General features: G+C 46.3%; 2 protein-coding genes across 5 annotated transcripts in view; one reads left to right on the forward strand and one right to left on the reverse strand.

The window, feature by feature from the left end:
* The first annotated feature begins 363 nt into the window (after nucleotides 1-363).
* rad52 (RAD52 homolog, DNA repair protein) lies at nucleotides 364-7,666 on the forward strand. Its single transcript, XM_046294145.1, has 11 exons — nucleotides 364-470; nucleotides 1,599-1,695; nucleotides 2,292-2,393; nucleotides 2,555-2,648; nucleotides 2,812-2,879; nucleotides 5,364-5,482; nucleotides 5,591-5,666; nucleotides 5,744-6,024; nucleotides 6,173-6,375; nucleotides 6,995-7,237; nucleotides 7,465-7,666. Exons 2-11 carry the CDS (start codon nucleotides 1,636-1,638, stop codon nucleotides 7,524-7,526), a joined length of 1,308 nt encoding a protein of 435 aa, XP_046150101.1. The 5' UTR covers nucleotides 364-470; nucleotides 1,599-1,635; the 3' UTR covers nucleotides 7,527-7,666.
* Nucleotides 7,667-7,771: 105 nt separating this feature from the next.
* Nucleotides 7,772-18,069, reverse strand: part of LOC124001949 (serine/threonine-protein kinase WNK1-like) — a 44,610-nt gene continuing 34,312 nt past the window's right edge. The window contains exons 12-26 of one of the 4 annotated variants that reach the window (XM_046309135.1): nucleotides 17,231-17,305; nucleotides 16,686-16,784; nucleotides 16,301-16,380; nucleotides 15,961-16,120; nucleotides 15,478-15,594; nucleotides 15,151-15,279; nucleotides 15,022-15,073; nucleotides 14,797-14,928; nucleotides 13,602-14,554; nucleotides 13,250-13,300; nucleotides 12,071-12,681; nucleotides 11,671-11,864; nucleotides 11,314-11,463; nucleotides 10,928-11,136; nucleotides 7,772-10,760 (exon numbers count right to left, since the gene is read on the reverse strand). In XM_046309135.1, the coding sequence (XP_046165091.1) occupies nucleotides 10,404-10,760; nucleotides 10,928-11,136; nucleotides 11,314-11,463; nucleotides 11,671-11,864; nucleotides 12,071-12,681; nucleotides 13,250-13,300; nucleotides 13,602-14,554; nucleotides 14,797-14,928; nucleotides 15,022-15,073; nucleotides 15,151-15,279; nucleotides 15,478-15,594; nucleotides 15,961-16,120; nucleotides 16,301-16,380; nucleotides 16,686-16,784; nucleotides 17,231-17,305 (3,369 nt within the window). In that variant the 3' untranslated portion in view covers nucleotides 7,772-10,403. Of the gene's footprint in view, nucleotides 10,761-10,927; nucleotides 11,137-11,313; nucleotides 11,464-11,670; nucleotides 11,865-12,070; nucleotides 12,682-13,249; nucleotides 13,301-13,601; nucleotides 14,555-14,796; nucleotides 14,929-15,021; nucleotides 15,074-15,150; nucleotides 15,280-15,477; nucleotides 15,595-15,960; nucleotides 16,121-16,300; nucleotides 16,381-16,685; nucleotides 16,785-17,230; nucleotides 17,309-18,069 lie in introns of all 4 variants that reach the window. The other 3 variants (XM_046309126.1, XM_046309152.1, XM_046309144.1) reach the window with 3 other exon arrangements.

Raw genomic sequence — 18,069 nt, forward strand, 5'->3', positions numbered from 1 at the left:
TGTCCAGAGGTGGTGAGAAGAGTGGAGTGACGTTAAAGAAGTAATGGTAGTAGGAGTAGAGACACCAGGTGATGTTCCTTGTCAACAGAGGGATCCTGACATGTTGCATGTTATGAATTTGGACTTTGTAGCATTAACCATTTATTGGTTATAAACTGTCCCGCGCAAACAGAGAGGAAATCAGAAAGAATAGTCATTGTTGTGAGTGCGGCTGAGCGTTTTTTGGGACTCAGATTCTACAGCAGAGACATTACAAGGAGACTTGTAGATGAATGCTCTGTCCTCACAGGCGCCTGTATGGGGTTGTTTTACCACCCCATACAGTAGGTGGCGGCAATACACCAATAGGTTGTAGTCTGCCATAAAACCTTAAAGAAGAAGAAGATGCGTCACTCAAACGTCGACTCAGGGGCAAGCGGGAAATGCAATATTTTGTAGCTAGCTATAAGTTAAACACGCTCTAAACTAAGGTAATTTACGGAACATGTCTTAACTTTCCAACGTTTGTGAATAATACAGCTTCACCTCATAGCTAGCTAATTTGTCATCGGCCAATGTATGCCAAAACAACTGCTAGCCAATTAGTTATAGCGAGCCAACTAGTTAACGTTAGCTAGCTAGACACTTTCCAGAAATGAGCAGTTTGTGTCAAAGCGATAGCTACATTGTAACTATTCAAATCAAATTGTATTGGTCACATACACAACATGGTTAGGTGTTATTGCGAGTGTAGCGAAATGCTTGCTTATTAAGGTCAAAGTATCGAGTTAGTTTTGCAAACTCTGCGCACTTCGTTATGTCAGCATTTACATTTTCTAACGGTACGATGCCTTTTTGGACAGTAATACAGCTGGATACGTTTTATTAGTCGTATGTACTGGATACACGCGAAACGCTTACTTGCAGGGTCATTCTCGACACTAACAGTAAGAAACACACGTATAACAATACGAACAAAGTAACTGGCTCAGTAAGAATAGAATACACATTGAACCACAAGTAGCTATAATGTTAATACGGGAAGCACAGGAGGTTGGTGGCACCATAATTGGGAAGGACGGGCTCGTGGTTGTGCATCTTTAAGGGGCGGCAGGTAGCCTAGTGGTTAGAGCATTGGGCCAGTAACTGAAAGCTAACCGAGCTGACAAGGTAAAGATCTGTCGTTCTGACCCTGAACAAGTTAGCCCACTGTTCCCCGTCTTTGTAAATAAGAATTTGTTCTTAGCTGTCTTTCCTAGTTAAATAAAGGTTAAATAAAAACAATGGCTGGACCGTTATTAGTGGAATGGTATGAAACAAATGGGTTCCACCTGTTTGATGCAATTCCGTTCCAGGTATTATTATGAGCCGTTCTCCCCCCACAATTTAATGCTTAGAGACTGTCAGCTTGTGGCCGTGGGTCCTTTATGATGCTGCGGGCCTTTTACAGCCACCATTTCGAGGAGATGTCCTAGATGGGTGAGAGCATGGTCCCAGTGATGTACTGGGCCGTCTTCACCACCCGCTGGAGGACCTTACAGTCGTGGATGGAATAATTCCCATACCAGGCCTTCATGCAACCGGTTAGGACTTGATTGACTGTCATACACTTTTTGCAGCACCTGCCACAGTATTGATAAACTGGAGACTGAAAATATGCACCATGATACAGAGGAGGACAAGAGCAGCCAAGCATTCAACACGCGCTTCGGGCAGGTAGGTTTGTGGTGCATCTCAGTAGTCTAAAGTGGCTCCAAATCCTCTATCCTTTCATGTAAACACTGATGTGAAAGAACTGGACAAGGGAATGCGTCATCCATCCTTTGTTTTCAGATCAGTTAAAGCTGCAGTATTTCACTTTCTGGGTGACCCTACCAAATTCACATAGAAATAGAGATCTGCCATTCTCATTGAAAGCAAGTCTAAGAAGCTGTAGATCTGTTGTGAACTATTGCTATGCTTCCCATTAAGTTTAGTTTTAGCAGCTTTTACTTTAAAAGTACTTCTGAAAGTACTATATTTTAGGTTATGGAAAATATATTTCAGTGGTTTAGATAGTGCAGACTAAATAATCATTGTACTATGCTTGTTTTGTCACAAACTGAAATTAGGCAAACTTAGAATATTAGTAACCATGAAATGGCAGAGTGATTTCTGCATAGTGTATCTTTTAAGATGCAAGAAAGATTCTTTAGACTATAGAAAATACCTTAGACATTTTTATCCATCCAAATGGATAAAAACAGTGTAGAACACTGACCTTTTTGCTTTAAAATGGCAAGCAAACCTCAACCAAGACTTTATCTTTCCAGTATAACTATACTGCAGAGGAGTACCAGGCAGTCCAGAATGCACTGCGACAGAAGCTGGGACCTGAATACATCAGCTCCAGGATGGCTGGAGGGGGCCAGAAGGCAAGGCCAAGTCACACAAACTCTTTTGTTGTTGAAAACAACTTCAAATTACATCCTAATCCACCCAAGAGAAAACTAACCAATAAGTACACACTTCATCATCAGCCTTTACTCACTAAAACGCCCGCTTGGAACTAAAGACAGTGTTGTTCTTGTTGCAGGTGTGTTACATCGAGGGGCACCGTGTGATCAGCCTGGCCAATGAGATGTTTGGATACAACGGCTGGTCTCACTCCATCTCCCAGCAGAATGTCGGTAGGAGAGCTGGAGCATCGCTAGCTATTAAACAGTATATTTAGAAACTTACTTCTGTCTTCAGTGTAACCTTTATTATTTATTTATGACCCACTGGGTACTGTATATGAATGTGTCAGTGTAATGCACAGTCACAACACAGCAACGGACTGTCCCCTCACAGACTTTGTTGACCTCATCAATGGGAAGTTCTACGTTGGAGTCAGTGCGTTTGTCAAAGTCCAACTGAAGGTGGGTGATGGGCAGAGAAGTCAACCATTGTTATTTAAAATCTACAGTGCCACTTTTGGCTCTTCCCAGTTTTGGAAGTGTGTTTCAAGGGAGGGTGCAATGAGTTGTGTGTTGTTCGGCAATGCGGTGCCAACATTTGGTTTTTAGGTTTACCCATTAAATAGTTGGGAGCATCTATAGTACATACAGTGGGGCAAAAAAGTATTTAGTCAGCCACCAATTGTGCAAGTTCTCCTACTTAAAAAGATGAGGCCTGTAATTTTCATCATAGGTACACTAAACTATGACAGACAAAATGAGAAAAAAATCCAGAAAATCACAACGAAGGATTTTTAATGAATTTATTTGCAAATTATGGTGGAAAAGGAAGTATTTGGTCACCTACAAATGAGCAAGATTTCTGGCTCTCACAGACCTGTAACTTCTTTAAGAGGCTCCTCTGTCCTCCACTTGTTACATGTATTAATGGCACCTGTTTGAACTTGTATCCGCATAAAAGACACCTGTCCACAACCTCAAACAGTCACACTCCAAACTCCACTATGGCCAAGACCAAAGAGCTGTCAAAGGACACCAGAAACAAAATTGTAGACCTGCACCAGGCTGGGAAGACTGAATCTGCAATCGGTTAGGAGCTTGGTTTGAAGAAATCAACTGTGGGAGCAATTATTAGGAAATGGAAGACATATAACACCACTGATAATCTCCCTTGATCTGGGGCTCCACGCAAGATCTCACCCCGTGGGGTCAAAATGATCACAAGAATGGTGAGCAAAAATCCCAGAACCACACCGGGGGACCTAGTGAATGACCTGCAGAGAGCTGGGACCAAAGTAACAAAGCCTACCATCAGTAACACACTACGCCGCCAGGAACTCAAATCCTCCAGTGCCAGACGTGTCCCCCTGCTTAAGCCATTACATGTCCAGGCCCGTCTGAAGTTTGCTAGAGAGCATTTGGATGATCCAGAAGAAGATTGGGAGACTGTCATATGGTCAGATTAAACCAAAATAGATATTTTTGGTAAAAACTCAACTCTTCGTGTTTGGAGGACAAAGAATGCTGAGTTGCATCCAAAGAACACCATACCTACTGTGAAGCATGGGGGTGGAAACATCATGCTTTGGGGCTGTTTTTCTGCAAAGGGACCAGGACGACTGATCCATGTAAAGGAAAGAATGAATGGGGCCATGTATCGTGAGATTTTGAGTGAAAATCTCCTTCCATCAGCAAGGGCATTGAAGATGAAACGTGGCTGGGTCTTTCAGCATGACGATCCCAAACACACCGCCCGGGCAACAAAGGAGTGGCTTCGTAAGAAGCATTTCTAGGTCCTGGAGTGGCCTAGCCAGTCTCCAGATCTCAACCCCATAGAAAATCTTTGGAGTGAGTTGAAAGTCCGTGTTGCCCAGCAACAGCCCCAAAACATCACTGCTCTAGAGGAGATCTGCATGGAGGAATGGGCAAAAATACCAGCAACAGTGTGTGAAAACCTTGTGAAGACTTACAGAAAACATTTGACCTTTGTCATTGCCAACAAAGGGTATATAACAAAGTATTGAGAAACTTTTGTTATTGACCAAATACTTATTTTCCACCATCATTTGCAAATAAATTCATAAAAAATCCTACAATGTGATTTTCTGGATTTTTTTCTCATTTTGTCTGTCATAGTTTAAGTGTACCTATGAAAATGACAGGCCTCTCTCATCTTCTTAAGTGGGAGAACTTGCACAATTGGTGGCTGACTAAATACTTTTTTGCCCCACTGTATATAGTAGTACATACACTGAGTGTATAAAACATTGACACCTTCCAATTTTGAGTTTCAACCCCCCCCCACCCCTTTTGCCATCAGAACTGCCTCAGTTTGTTGGGGCATGGACTCTACAAGGTGTCGAAAGTGTTCCACGGGGATGCTGGCCCATGTTGACTCCAATGCTTCCCACAGTTGTGTCAAGTTGGCTGGTTGTCCTTTGGGTGGTGGACCATTCTTGATACACACGGGAAACTGTTGAGTGTGGAAAACCCTCTCGGCGTTGCATTTCTTGCCACAAATCGGTTGCCTTGGCACCTACCACCATACCCCTTTCAAAGGCACTTAAATATTTTGTCTTGCCCGTTCACCCTCTGAATGGTGCGCGCACACACACAATCCATGCCTCAAGGCTTAAAAATCCTTCTTGAACCTGTCTCCTCTTCATCTACATGGATTGAAGTGGATTTAACAAGTGACATCGATAAGGGATCATAGCTTTTACCTGGATTCACCTGGTCAGTCTATGTCATGGAAAGAGCAAGTGTCCTTAATGTGTTGTACACTCAGTGTCTATAGTAGCATATGTACAACTTTTGTTTTTTTAATACCGTTTACTCTCGGTTAGCATCGCTACAATTTTGGGTGTGTCAACTCACACTTTTTACTATAATGTATTTCACACACTTACTTGTATTACTAAGTGTGTTTGGTGTGTCTCCCCATAGGACGGGTCGTTCCATGAGGACGTTGGCTACGGGGTGAGCGAGGGACAAAAGTCCAAGGCCCTGTCACTGGAGAAGGCCAGGAAAGAGGCGGTCACTGATGGACTGAAGAGAGCACTCAAGTACAGGGGGAGACACTACACTTAATGTACCATGAACTACTTTTTACTGTGCGTGTGTTGGTGTCTGAGTTTGTTGTAGTTCTGATATTTGATCCCCCATTCTTCCAGATGTTTTGGAAACGCCCTTGGGAACTGTATCATGAATAAAGAGTACCTCATATCCATCAACAAGATCCCTAAACAGGTTAGATACTGTGCCTGTCGACTGTCATTTACATCCATCCACCCTTTCCAGTGTTCACTGTCTCTTGTCTCTCCCAGCCTGCTCCCCCTCTGGACCCAGCCCAGACCAAGCGTTCTGACAATGAGCCATCAGTGGAGAAGGCCCGGCTGTCTAGCTTGGCCCGGTGGGAGAGTGCTGGGCCTGGGTCAGGGAGGGCACCACTGGAGCAGCCCAGGGCCCACAACCAGGCTCCCCCAGGGGAGCATGGGGACAGAGGGGGAGCCAGGACCTTTCTCTCACACACCCCTACTGCTGCCTCTGGACCAGTAGCCCCCTCAGCTCCATCAGACAGTGAGAACAAGCGCTGTAATCTTGTCAGGTGAGCAACAGCCAGATGACTAACTGTCAAACCTTTCTTGTGTATTGGTTTTATTAGAGGTGTCTGTCTCTAAATTTCTTCCCTGTACCCAAACTTACCTCTGTTCTCTTTCTTATCCTCTCTATCCCTCACGTCCTCCCTCCTTCAGGTCTTTATCAGATGTGGAGGATCTCTGTCTCTCTGACGCCCACACAGACCCCAAGCAGCAGAGGAAGCTCAAGCAGCAGCAGCTGCAGCAGAAGTTCCGCCAGGAGATGGAGGCAAAAAAGCTCATGCAGGGACAACCTCTGCTCCAGCTCAAGACAGAGGGCCCAGACACAGCTATTGCACAGGCACCCAGTGGAGCTCATGGTAAGACAATAAGCAAGCAAGAAAATACAATATTTTGGAGGACCGGTGCTTGACTTGTGGGCAGGAGCTCACCGGAGCTGAGTACCGGCACCTAAAATATAAAACAGTGCCGGTAACCAAAATGATTTCCGGCACCTATTTCAGGCCAAGTTGTGCACTGTGGAGGACCATAAAATGTGTTAGCAAGAAATGTCCTAAGTTCTGTTTTAATGCAGTATGGCGTTTGTCTGTTAGCCATGTTCTTTGACTGGTTGTTCATCTTGTACTAGTGTTGCCATGCTCTTTGGGAATGGGATACCTCTCTCCTTCCAGGTAGGTTTAGCACCCCTGACCAGGGACAAAGACCACCATGGCTTACAGCACACCTAGTGGACACAAAGAACCCTGCAGCAGGGCCAGTACTGTAAACCACCACCAGGGGGCTCAAGTAGAAAGAATGGGAACTACTCTGAAAATGATTTAGATTACACATATCTACAATGTCTTGCAGAAATCTACCTCCCTATGCTGGCGTCTGTTTCATGTGTACCTGAATACTGTGGCTGCTTCTAGTTATAAAATCCCCATAGTGTGACAAATATACTGGATATTTGTTAACACTTGTCATCGTTCCCCCAAGATAACGGCATCCAGGAGTTGGAGGCCCCAGCAGGTGGACCTTCATCAACATCATCCTCGTTACGACCCAGCACGCCAGGGGGTAGTCACCAAATGCGGACCCGCAGTAAGACCCCTCAGAGAGGGGCTTCACCATCCCTACGACCCCCCGTCAGGCCCCACGAGCCCCCACCACACGGCCAAGTACAGGGGGGAAACCAACCCCAGTATCACAACCAGCACCCTAGGACATCTGACAGGACAGGTGAGACTGGGTAATGAATGAGCTGCTTTAAAACAGTGGACATCATTAACCCTGGTCCTGGGGGACTACTGGGCATGCTGCGTTTTGTTTGACCTTAACACATTCATCAACACCTTTGATTAGCTGAATCAGGTATTCTAGCAAAGTACCTTCAATTTAACCAGTTTGAGAAACATTCTTGTTATTGGTACAGCATTTTCTAGATTATTAATTGCCTTTTGTCACAGGTGAGGCATTCAGTCCATCTAGACCAGGACAGTACATGAAGAAACGCAAGCTGGACACTTGAGAAAAGGCTTTTTCACCAAGAAGTCTTCATTTGTATTTTATTTTAATTGATATGTTGAGTATATGGGCATCTCTTCTTGCTGAATGTAAAGAATTGTTTATGGGTTTTGTAAATAAAATGAGGGATTTCAAAAAACTGGACTATTCTCTGACTTGTAACCTTTGTTCTGAATATCATGTTCCTGGCCACACCAACCTCATTGGTAGAAATAGTTCTACTTGGTGCATGTAAAAGATGAAGCAATATGATTTCAGTTGCATTTATTTATTTATTTTTGTAGAACATGAAAAAACAGAGTAGGCTGGTCCTTGAGCAAGAGAAAATAGGGATGAGTACAACATGAAATAAGTCAGCCTAAGGAGACAATTATAGAATCTTTTCACCACTTGTGGATAATTGGGTGATTAGTAGCTTGTGCTGTACAGTGGGTTGTTGTAGGTAAGCCAATGGTCTAAAACCAGTTAGAATTCAGGAAACAGATGCCAATATTATATTGAGATACATTGACACATGAGCAATTCAAGATCGGCACTTTGTGTGGAATCATAGAAAAAAAAGCAGGATTTCAGTTTTCCCAATATCAAAAACACTAAGTAACCGTCGGCATGAAAACATTCCCCCTTGGTCCCTATTAAACATTGCATATTCTGCATTGCAGTAACTTATTATTCTCTAGAGAAGTTAAAGTAGTAAACCAGGAGTGGGTGAGGTCACTGTATTGAGGGGAATGGCACTCATCACGTAAGAGAATGGTGCCAATGGAGAGAAAAAACACCAGACAACAGTTTAGTTTGCTCATCTGTTGAAAACAAGTGCTGCTATGCAATACTGTACTGATTACGTTCACTTAGACAAATCATACCCCTTTTCAATAACTAACAAACACAAATGCTGGTTTTGGTGACCACAGCTCTGCTTTACATGAGTCAGTCCTGTGTTATAAGACTCACCTGCCTCTTCTGACAGACTTCTTTAGTTATGTCTAACTTTCACATTAAACATTTACCGATGTCTATGGACGTTTGATGGATCTCACAGGTCAGCAGTTAACTGGTCTTTCAGTCACTGGACTCTAGTCCATCAGAAAGAACAGTAGGGCTCGGTCATTATGGTGGAATCTCTCAGTAGTGAGGATGCGAAGCACTAAAGAGTTCTGAAAGTTTACAGGGCTGTCCGTGTGTGTACTGTGTGGGGGTGGGTAAATCGCAAGACATAGTACTCTATGGCGATGAGCATTATATGGAATCATTATTTAAATGCAACACATGTACCTTGCATGTATAGACATATACACACAGTAAAACAAAAAAAGACAGGGTGGTGTATGATAAGAGTTGAAGAAGCACAGGACTACTCTGCTGTTACAGAGTACAATACCAATAATAACCCTGCAATTGCACGTTATATTCCTTTAACTACATGTTGTTCAACAACACTTAAGTTAGTGAAATATCAAAATCTGATGGCTGAATACAGGTCCATAGAGAGCATCTTGTATTTGTATTTAAATATACACACAAAATAAACCACAGAAAGGGAACCCCAGACAATTTGTCATGATTTTGAAATATGACGACAACAGGAAATAAGGCTGGATAGATTTGTGAAAAGTTTACATTTCTAAGGTCTGTGTGAACATCATGCCCCATTGACTGCTATATAATATACCAGTAGTATCTATAGATAGTCTCAGGAATGTACCGAGGGCCATAGCCTTGCTTATCAGAGTGACTACAGTACACCAGGTGGTGAGGTGAGACAACCGACACAGTTGCTAAAGTCTAAAACCCCAAACCAAATTGTTACAGTTGCTGAAGCCTACAACTCAAACCCCTCAAACAGTTGATAAGCCTAACCAGTCTCTAAAGCGTAAACCAAAATCACTCATGGATAGTCAGGCTAAATCCAAAAGCATGGACATGACAGGAAGTAGATAATGATAAACTATCTACAGACAGGTCTGTTACTTAACTCACGCTAACAGGTCTCAAATAAGAAAGTAACACCATCAGTCAGGCACAACATCTCAGAGGGACAGATAGTCAAATATAACCATGGAATCATAACCTAGGACAAGAAATATTTGTTATACAAAGAAAATGTGCACATGCATTTAGGGGTTGAAGGCCACTGTTACACGGGGCCAGGGACTCACTCCTTTCCCCACAATGCTATTATTGCATCTTACTGTATGGCGATGATATGGGTAACCACTATCCAGTAAAACCTTACCGGCTTCCATTCACTCTCATTCCACCTCTTCTTTCCTTCTCTACATACTGTCTCTCTCTCGACTTTCTTTATACAAACTTGATACCCACAATTCATCCGTTTCTCACCAAGACAGCTTCCCATACCATTCAACACCCCTGAATCTCAGCCAATGACAGTAGGGCTAGGAGGTGTGTGTGTGTGTTGGTGGAGTTTCTCTCCATCTTCTAAATTCTGTCCTAGTTAAGCTCAAGGCCAGTTACAGTCAAGAAGTGAATAAGAGTTGCCCCGCCCTATCCTCTCCTTCAAGGGAATGGTCACAATGGTGCTTTCAACAGACGTCTCTGGCCGTTGCCGTTTGTGCTCTTGGGTCAATGGCTTTCATTGGACAAACCTAAATGTCACAGCCCGCTTCCACAGCCATTGGCAGAAAAGACTGGGCCCTGGTAGGAGTGAAGGTGTGATTGGTGTGCTATGGGTATGTATTGAAATCTCCCTCAAACCAACAGACAGACCTCTTTTTTCATCTGACAGGACCACAGTCTCCTCTTCTTTTTTTCCACCTCACCAATAAGCGAAACAGAACAAAACACCAGAGTGCTAGTAGTTGTCCTATAGCGCTCTTCCTCCCTGCCCTCAGCCCAGCCTGACTAACCCAGGTCCAGGCTACGTGGGCCTCAGGTTGGGGCCTCCAGGGTTGCCGACAGGTTTCTGAGTGGCTCCCGCGTGGAATGGCTGCTGAAGGGGGGCTGAGGCCGAGGAGGGGGCTTGGGGCTGGTACTGGGCCTGCGGCTGGGTGGAGGCTAGGAGGCCCACCTGACAGGGACCTGTAGGTCCTGCCCACTGGGGGGTGCTGTAGGTGGATGGGCCGTAGCCGAACACCTGGGCAGCGGTGCCCAGAGAGCCCTGACGCGGGCAGAGGGGGATGGAGGAGTTGGTGGAGGGGTGGGTAGTAGGGCAGAGGTGGCCAGGGGCAGAAAACTTTCGGCCCATGTTGGCTTGAGGAGGGATATGTAGAGGGATCTGTAGTTAGGAAGAGTGGACAGGAGAGAAGGAGAGGAATAAGGGGAAGTTAGTTAGATAAAAAACACTAAGAGAGCAAAAAAAAAGTAAACCTCATGTAAAATAGAGCTAAAAAAAATAGATTGGCAGACTATGGCTGGTCTTTAGACTGAGTCATGAGGCCTTACGTCGTGTCCGGGTCCCTGGGCTGTCCCCTTGGGTCCTTTCTTGCCGTGGGAGAGGCTGATGGCGTCTCGGGCCCAGTTGTCAACTAGCAGGTGCAGGTCGTCTGTGAATGTGCCCTTGCGACTCTGTGTTACAGCCGGGGCCATGTTGGGGCCTAACGGTTGGCACTGGCTGGTGTTCGCTCCACTGTCTGAACTGGTCCCACTCACTCCTGGAAGACACACAGAGACGAGTTCAACCTGGGAAGCCAACTCGTTTCTCAAATCAAGTTTGGCTTCTCTTCTGGAGATGTATCATCTCTTGGTTTGATGAATATTATGTGGGTTTGTCTTTCTAAAACATGTAGTGAAGGAGCATAGACAATAGGAGTGCCGCTGGGTTTGCTTACCCATGGTGGAGGTGCTGAGGCTGGGCAAGGAGGGGGAGAGTTTGAGATTCTGGGAGGAGGTCCGGCTGCCTGGCTCAGAGAGCCCTGCCGTGGGGCGAGATGACTGCTTAGAGGAGGACTCTGGGGAGATCTGGCCTGTGACTTGGTCTCCTAAACACACACACACACCAACATCAACCACAAAGGAAACACCTGATCATATTACCCCTTCTAAGCTAGCAGTCTCTACCCTTTAATATTGACTGATTACTTGTTGCTTGCAGTCGAACATTTGTAAATGAATTTCCATTCAGCAGTGTGCAGATAGTCCCTCACTAGATACAGACAGCTGGACTGACCAATCACAACTCGTGTTACCTGTGTGCAAGGGACCGGGCTGGGTGCTGCTGCGGGCTGATTTGCTGGCCTTGGTCTTGGCCCTGCGTCTGCCCCCGGCCATTGCCACAGAGGGGGAGAGGACAGCCGAGGGACGAGGTTTACCCAGCCTGGTGAACAGAGCATCAATTTCCTCCTTGTGACGGGAGTGGAGGGTCTGGCTCTCTATCATATGTCTGTGGAGGGAAGGAGGAGTGGAGGAAGAGAGGAGGAGGGCAGAGTGAGGCAGGGTTGTAACAAATACAGTACAACAGTCATCACTTCTCTCTTACACCACTAGTAAGTGATCCCATTGAAATATAAAATCATATAAAAGAGAAATATTGCCCAAAACAGCAAGCAAACAAACAGGTTACATCTTGGAGGAGTGAAGGCAACATACTTCTCTCGGAGGTGGCTGACTTCCCTTTCAAAGGCCTCGTCCTCTGGCCCAGAGTCGTCCTCGTTGTCGCTGGTCATGTAATGATTAAACAAACCTCTGTTCCCTGCGGAGGCGGAGCTACAGGGGTCAGAAGTTGTTGAAGAGGAAGGGCCGTTCTGATGGGAGGAGCTAGATCCCGAAGGAGCCGTAGTATTGGCTGCAGCTGGCGTCACTGAAAAACGGCCCACTTTGGAGACAGAGTTGGGGCTGGGTGTGACACTGGCAGTCACCTGAAAGCGTCCGATGGTGGCGGGCTGCGTCTGGAAGTGAGAAGTGAGCCCATCTACGGAGTCTCCACTCCAGACTCCTTTGGAGAGCGAGGAGGAGCGGTGGAGGGTGTTCTCTGGGCTGGAAAGGGAGGAAGATGAGGAAGAAGAGGAGGAGGATGAAGAGGGTGTGAGGGAGGAAGAGGAGGCGATGGTAGAGGGGTCAGGAGTCCTGCCGGCGCCAGCTTCTGAGACCTGGAAGCGTCCCAGTTTGATGACCCCTGTGGAGGGCGTTGCTGCTCTAATGCTCTCAGGGCTCACAGCTCTCCTCAGCTGGCCGTCCAGACTACCAAGAGGCTGCTGGGACTGGACACACACACACACACACACACACACACACACACACACACACACACACACACACACACACACACACACACACACACACACACACACACACACACACACACACACACACACACACACACACACACACACACACACACACACACACACACACACACACACGTCAGCAACAAACATACCAACACAACTCACTCAGAAAACATTCAAAATAACTAATGCAACTAATATAGGGAAGATAACACAACAGAACAAGCACAACTCTGTGTGTAATGTGTAACTCTGTGTGTAATGTGTAACTCTGTGTGTAATGTGTAACTCTGTGTGGTTGTATGTGTCGAACTGCTTTGCTTTATCTTGGCCAGGTCACAGTTGTAAAAGAGAACTTGTTCTCAACTGGCCTACCTGGTTAAATAAAGGTGAAATAACATTTATTTGTTATTTTTTATAAAAACTCTAGACACACCACTCAAAGATGACATTCACCTATTCCACACATCTACAAAACTTAACATTACAGTACATAACTTAAAACTTCTCAAAGGGGACAAGTTCTGAAAAGAGGACTAACCTGGTTTGGTACTGGGAATGGAGGCAATTGCTCAAAGGTAGGGATGCCTGCCTGCTCGGAGACATCAGGATACATACGACATACGACACACACACACACACACACACACACACACACACACACACACACACACACACACACACACACACACACACACACACACACACACACACACACACACACACACACACACACACACACACACACACACACACACACACACACACACACAAAGATGTCATCATTATTATCAAGGTAGGAGAAAATCTCTCAAGTTACAACTGAAAAAAGCATTTAGTACAAATACTATATCTTATCAGTCACTGGACAATCAGAGTTCCCTCTACTGTACCTGCGCTCTGATGGCTTGGCCATGCTTTTCTGGATGGATCTGTGCATGTTCCGCTGGTGTGAGGCCCTGTCCTGAGTTGGGGGGGGGGCCCGGGGCTCCCTGTTCCCCTGAAGTGAGGGACAGGTTGTAGGAAGGCACCAGGGCTGCCAGATGAGGAGGGGAGATGGTCTCTGTGGAGGAAGAGGTGGTCTCAGGGTTGCCAGTGTCAGCGGAGGTGGAGTCCTTAAAGAGGGAGCGCAGCTTCTTTTCTAGGGCATGGATGTCATCTATACCAGGGGCCTTGGACTGGGACTCTCCCCCATCAGGGTCCCCTGGCTGCAGCTGGGACGGTTGGGAGGGCAAGGTAGAGGGTGGAAGATGGGTGGGGGCCATTGCAGGCTGTGCTACAGGGACAAAGGTAGGGACAGGCTGAGACTGGGAGGAGGTGGGCTGAGTGACAGGAATGGACACAGGGATAGGCTGAGAGGACAGGACAGGAATAGGGTGCTGCTCTGAGCTGGTCACAGTCCCAGAGTTACTGGGTGGAGCTCCAGAGAAGGGGGCAGAGCTGCTGCCCATCTGATCGGCAGAGGCTGGGGGGAAAGAGGACGAGGTGGCCTGGGGGGGCTGGAGAGCAGCTGAAGGGGGGAATGTGATTTGGGCAGGAGCAGGTTGAGAGGGGGCAGCTTGGCAGCCAGGCTGGGGGTGTGGGATTAGCTCACTGGTAGCAGGTGCAGGGGCTGAAACTTGGGTTGGAGACCCCCTCCCGGTTGAAACTTGGCATGTGGAGGGGGGAAGAGAGGATGACCCAGAGGGGATAACAGAGACATGAGGCAGGGTGGTGGTCGGGTGCAGACCAGCCTGGGAGGAGGGGACTGTGCAGGTGGCTCGTCTCTCCCCATGCAACTCCCTCATCTCAGTGAAGGCCTGCTGGAGGCGGCTTGAGGGGGCAGACAGGGACAGGCCCAGACTCACTGGGGCAGCGGGGAGGTACACAGAGAGAGGAGTCACTTACATAACCTGGGCACTTAAACAAGTCATTTATCATCATGAGGTCAAACACACCAATGTTGGTAAATGCATCAAGCAACATGTTTTAGAGTTCTCAAACATGCCAAGGTTGGAAGTGGGGCACATGTTTGGAACACAGAGTTCTAACATTCTATATGTGAGTTCTGGTTGCACTCTATGGCCCAGAGATTCCAGTCATTCTCACCTGGATGGGGCTCATCCCCAAATGAGGTGTTAGCCGAGGGAGGGCCGAAAAACTGCTCTCTCAAACGGGACTCTGGGACAGGGCTAACGATGAACCTCCGGCCTGCAGAGTGGACCACCTGAGCTGCAACGCCTAGGCAACAGGGGTGAGAGGTGAGGGGTGAAGAGGTGGAGCCCAGACAATCATAATTCAGTAGAGATAGTAAATGTGTATGTGTATGTTTACCAGACAGAGGAGTGGGCTTGTCACGCTGCTGTAAGGGGTCATCTACCACAATCTGTGGAGAGAGAAGGACAACACCATGTCAACTAAAGGCTGCTTAGGAGTTAGTGGGTGGGTAGTGTAGTATGTTACCTGAGTGAAGGGCGGTTGAGCACAGCCTTCCTTCATGCCCTCTCCTTTATCGCCCGGCATTTCGATGACCTCCCGGACCTGCTCGATGAACGACTTGCGTTCGCTCTCCAGGATAAACTTACTCAGGACCTGAGAGAAGGATATACATTTAACTACAATAATACAAAAACTCATGCCTATCAAATCCACATTTCCACCTGTGGAAAGAGACCCGTGGAGCTACAAAACAAATACATCTAATTTCTTTACTCTTGACAATTACAGAGACCTGGGGGAAGAGATCAATACAACTCAGATCAGTGCTTTTTTGTTTCTTATCATCCTTACCATGATCCGTGCGATCTCTTCAGGGTTATCTCCATCCAGGTCGAACTTAAAGGTGACCATCTTCCTGTTGTGGGTCTCCAGCTGGCACTCTGCCACCCGGTCTCCCATGTTGGAGATCTGAAAACAGACACACAGAGAGAGGACACCAGCTGAAATACGACCAGACGTCTGTAGACACAGAGAGCGGGTGAGAGGCCAATAGGGCTGCAAAATTCCTGTAATTCTTGTAACTTTTTCTGAAATGCCGGTTAGAAGATTGTCCGGAATCCGAAGGGAATTAGCAGGAAATCTAAAATCCTCCAACCAGTATTTATGGACAACCTGGGTATGTTGAAAATGATTGGGATTTTGGCTTGAGGAGATAGAAGGTGGCCATGTGGGTTCTGTGTGTGACTTCTGTGCGAGCCAGGGACAGAGCGCTCCACATAGATGAAGACAGACAGACATTGAGTTGAGGTGAAAGTCTGACCATGTGACTCTTACATTGAGGACGATGAGCTTGGCCTTGGCAGTTTTCTCGTGGCAAGAGTGGCTGCGTACAGAGTTCTGCTGGTGCCGCTTGTTCATGGAGCGCCCTTCGTGTCTACCATCTGATGTCCCCTCAAAGCCGTCACTCAAACCTGACGACACGTTCGAAAGGCAACTAGGGGGTTGGGGGGGGGGAAGAAAGAAAGTAAGAAAGAAAGAAAAAGAAAGCGAGAGACATCACAAGGAACAAAGGGCTGTATCATACAGTATATAGATGTATTTTCAATAGAACATATTGAGTAGCAGAAAATGCTTTCTGGTTTGAGCTAGGTATAAAGCTGATGTGATGCCTTACTTCTCCACGGACTGAGGCACCGGCACTGTCTGGCCTGCTGCCTTCTCTGCTGATGCCGGCTGGGATACACTCACAGAGGCCTGAAACATTGTCACACACACACTGTTCATTAAAAGGAGCTTTACAACCATGTCATGTCAAGCATGAAAGCAAGGGTGTGTGATCTGACCGCAAGGGTGTGTGATCTGACCGAGTAATTGGAAATGCTTTGAGCACACACACACACACACACACACGGTTTTGAGCACACACACACTGAAGGTACTTCTCGTAGGACATGTTTTGTATGTGTGTTTGTAGGCTCCTTACAATACTATCACATGCCAGCCAAACAACCAACACTCACCTCACTCACACCCACACGTTAACCCTGGTCTGTGTGTACCTGCGGCATAGAGAGGTTTGCAGCCTGATAGAGGAAGTAGAGGTGCTCTGCGTTGATTGGAGGAGATAGGATAGGAGGGCTCGGTTCATTGGCCCATGACTGACAGCCATGCAGGAAGAAGCAGCAGCATGCAAGAGGAATGTATGAAAGAAAGAGTAGAGCCACGGAGCTTTTAGTCCAGTGTTTCCCAAACTCGGTCCTCGTAACCCCAATGGGTGCACGTTTTGGTTTTTGCCGTGGCACTACACAGCCGATTCAAATGATCAAAGCTTGATGATCAGTTGATCACTGATGTGAAATGCTAGGGCAAAAACCTAAACATGCACCCATTGGGTTCCCCAGGACTGAGTTTGGGAAACACTGGGTTAGTCATAAAAATAGAAAAAAAGAGCAAAATAATAGAAAAGAGAAGGAATGACAGGACTGTACTAGCCTGATACAAATAGATGGAATACATGCTGTGTCCTTGTTTGGGACTGTTTTAGCATTAGTAAGAGCGTAAGCTGGGCTTGTTGTGAACTAGTGTGTCAGTGTGTATGTCTCACCTGTATTTGCTGGGCACCAGGCTGGAGTGGTGGTAGTGTTGTGCTCTGAGGTGCAGTGCTGCCCACTGGCTGTGGCTGCTGGAGGTGCACGGGAAGGATGGGATGAGATGAGAGAGTGGAAGAGACAGAGACAAATCAAACAGCCTTATCTGCAGACAAGACAATCTCTTCATTATCTATTCACCAACACACTGCTCCTCAAACAAACCCACTATTCCTCCCCCAGGAGGAAACAACACTATAAATCAGCACACATAGCAACACTATAAATCAGTCTCATATAGCTTCAGTACAGGTCTTACAGCATGGATTATACCACACACACACACACTTCCTACTCTAGTCAAAAAGCCGTGAAGGATACCATACAATAGGCTTGGGGGGTATCCAGATTTTCATATCGTCATACCATCCTGCTCTCATCCTGGGATTTACAGTATTACCGGCATAGCACACAAGGGGGCGCTAAAACGCAAGAAAAGGCCATTGGGCCTCTATTACCAAAATGCTAACAAAATGAGCACAAACAAGTGAACAATAAACAAGTTATACAAGCATAGTTAGTAGCTACCGAATGTCATTTTTGGTGAGTGTGGACATTAACAAGCGAAAGGGAACAAGATACATTTAGCAAATTAACAAAGTTGTGATACATTCCTTTCTGAAGTAAGAGAAGCATGTGTATACGGAACAGAAGGGAAAATAACCAATGGACAAAATACATGCTAATAGGAAGCACCTGGAGAAAATGGCAACTGTGCAGATAATTCATCAAGAGCTCATTGACTTCTGGCAGAAAGCCATTATAAAATATAGTATCTGATATCAAACATTTACAG

Source organism: Oncorhynchus gorbuscha, linkage group LG02 (genome assembly GCF_021184085.1).
Source record: "Oncorhynchus gorbuscha isolate QuinsamMale2020 ecotype Even-year linkage group LG02, OgorEven_v1.0, whole genome shotgun sequence".
NCBI lineage: Eukaryota > Metazoa > Chordata > Actinopteri > Salmoniformes > Salmonidae > Oncorhynchus > Oncorhynchus gorbuscha.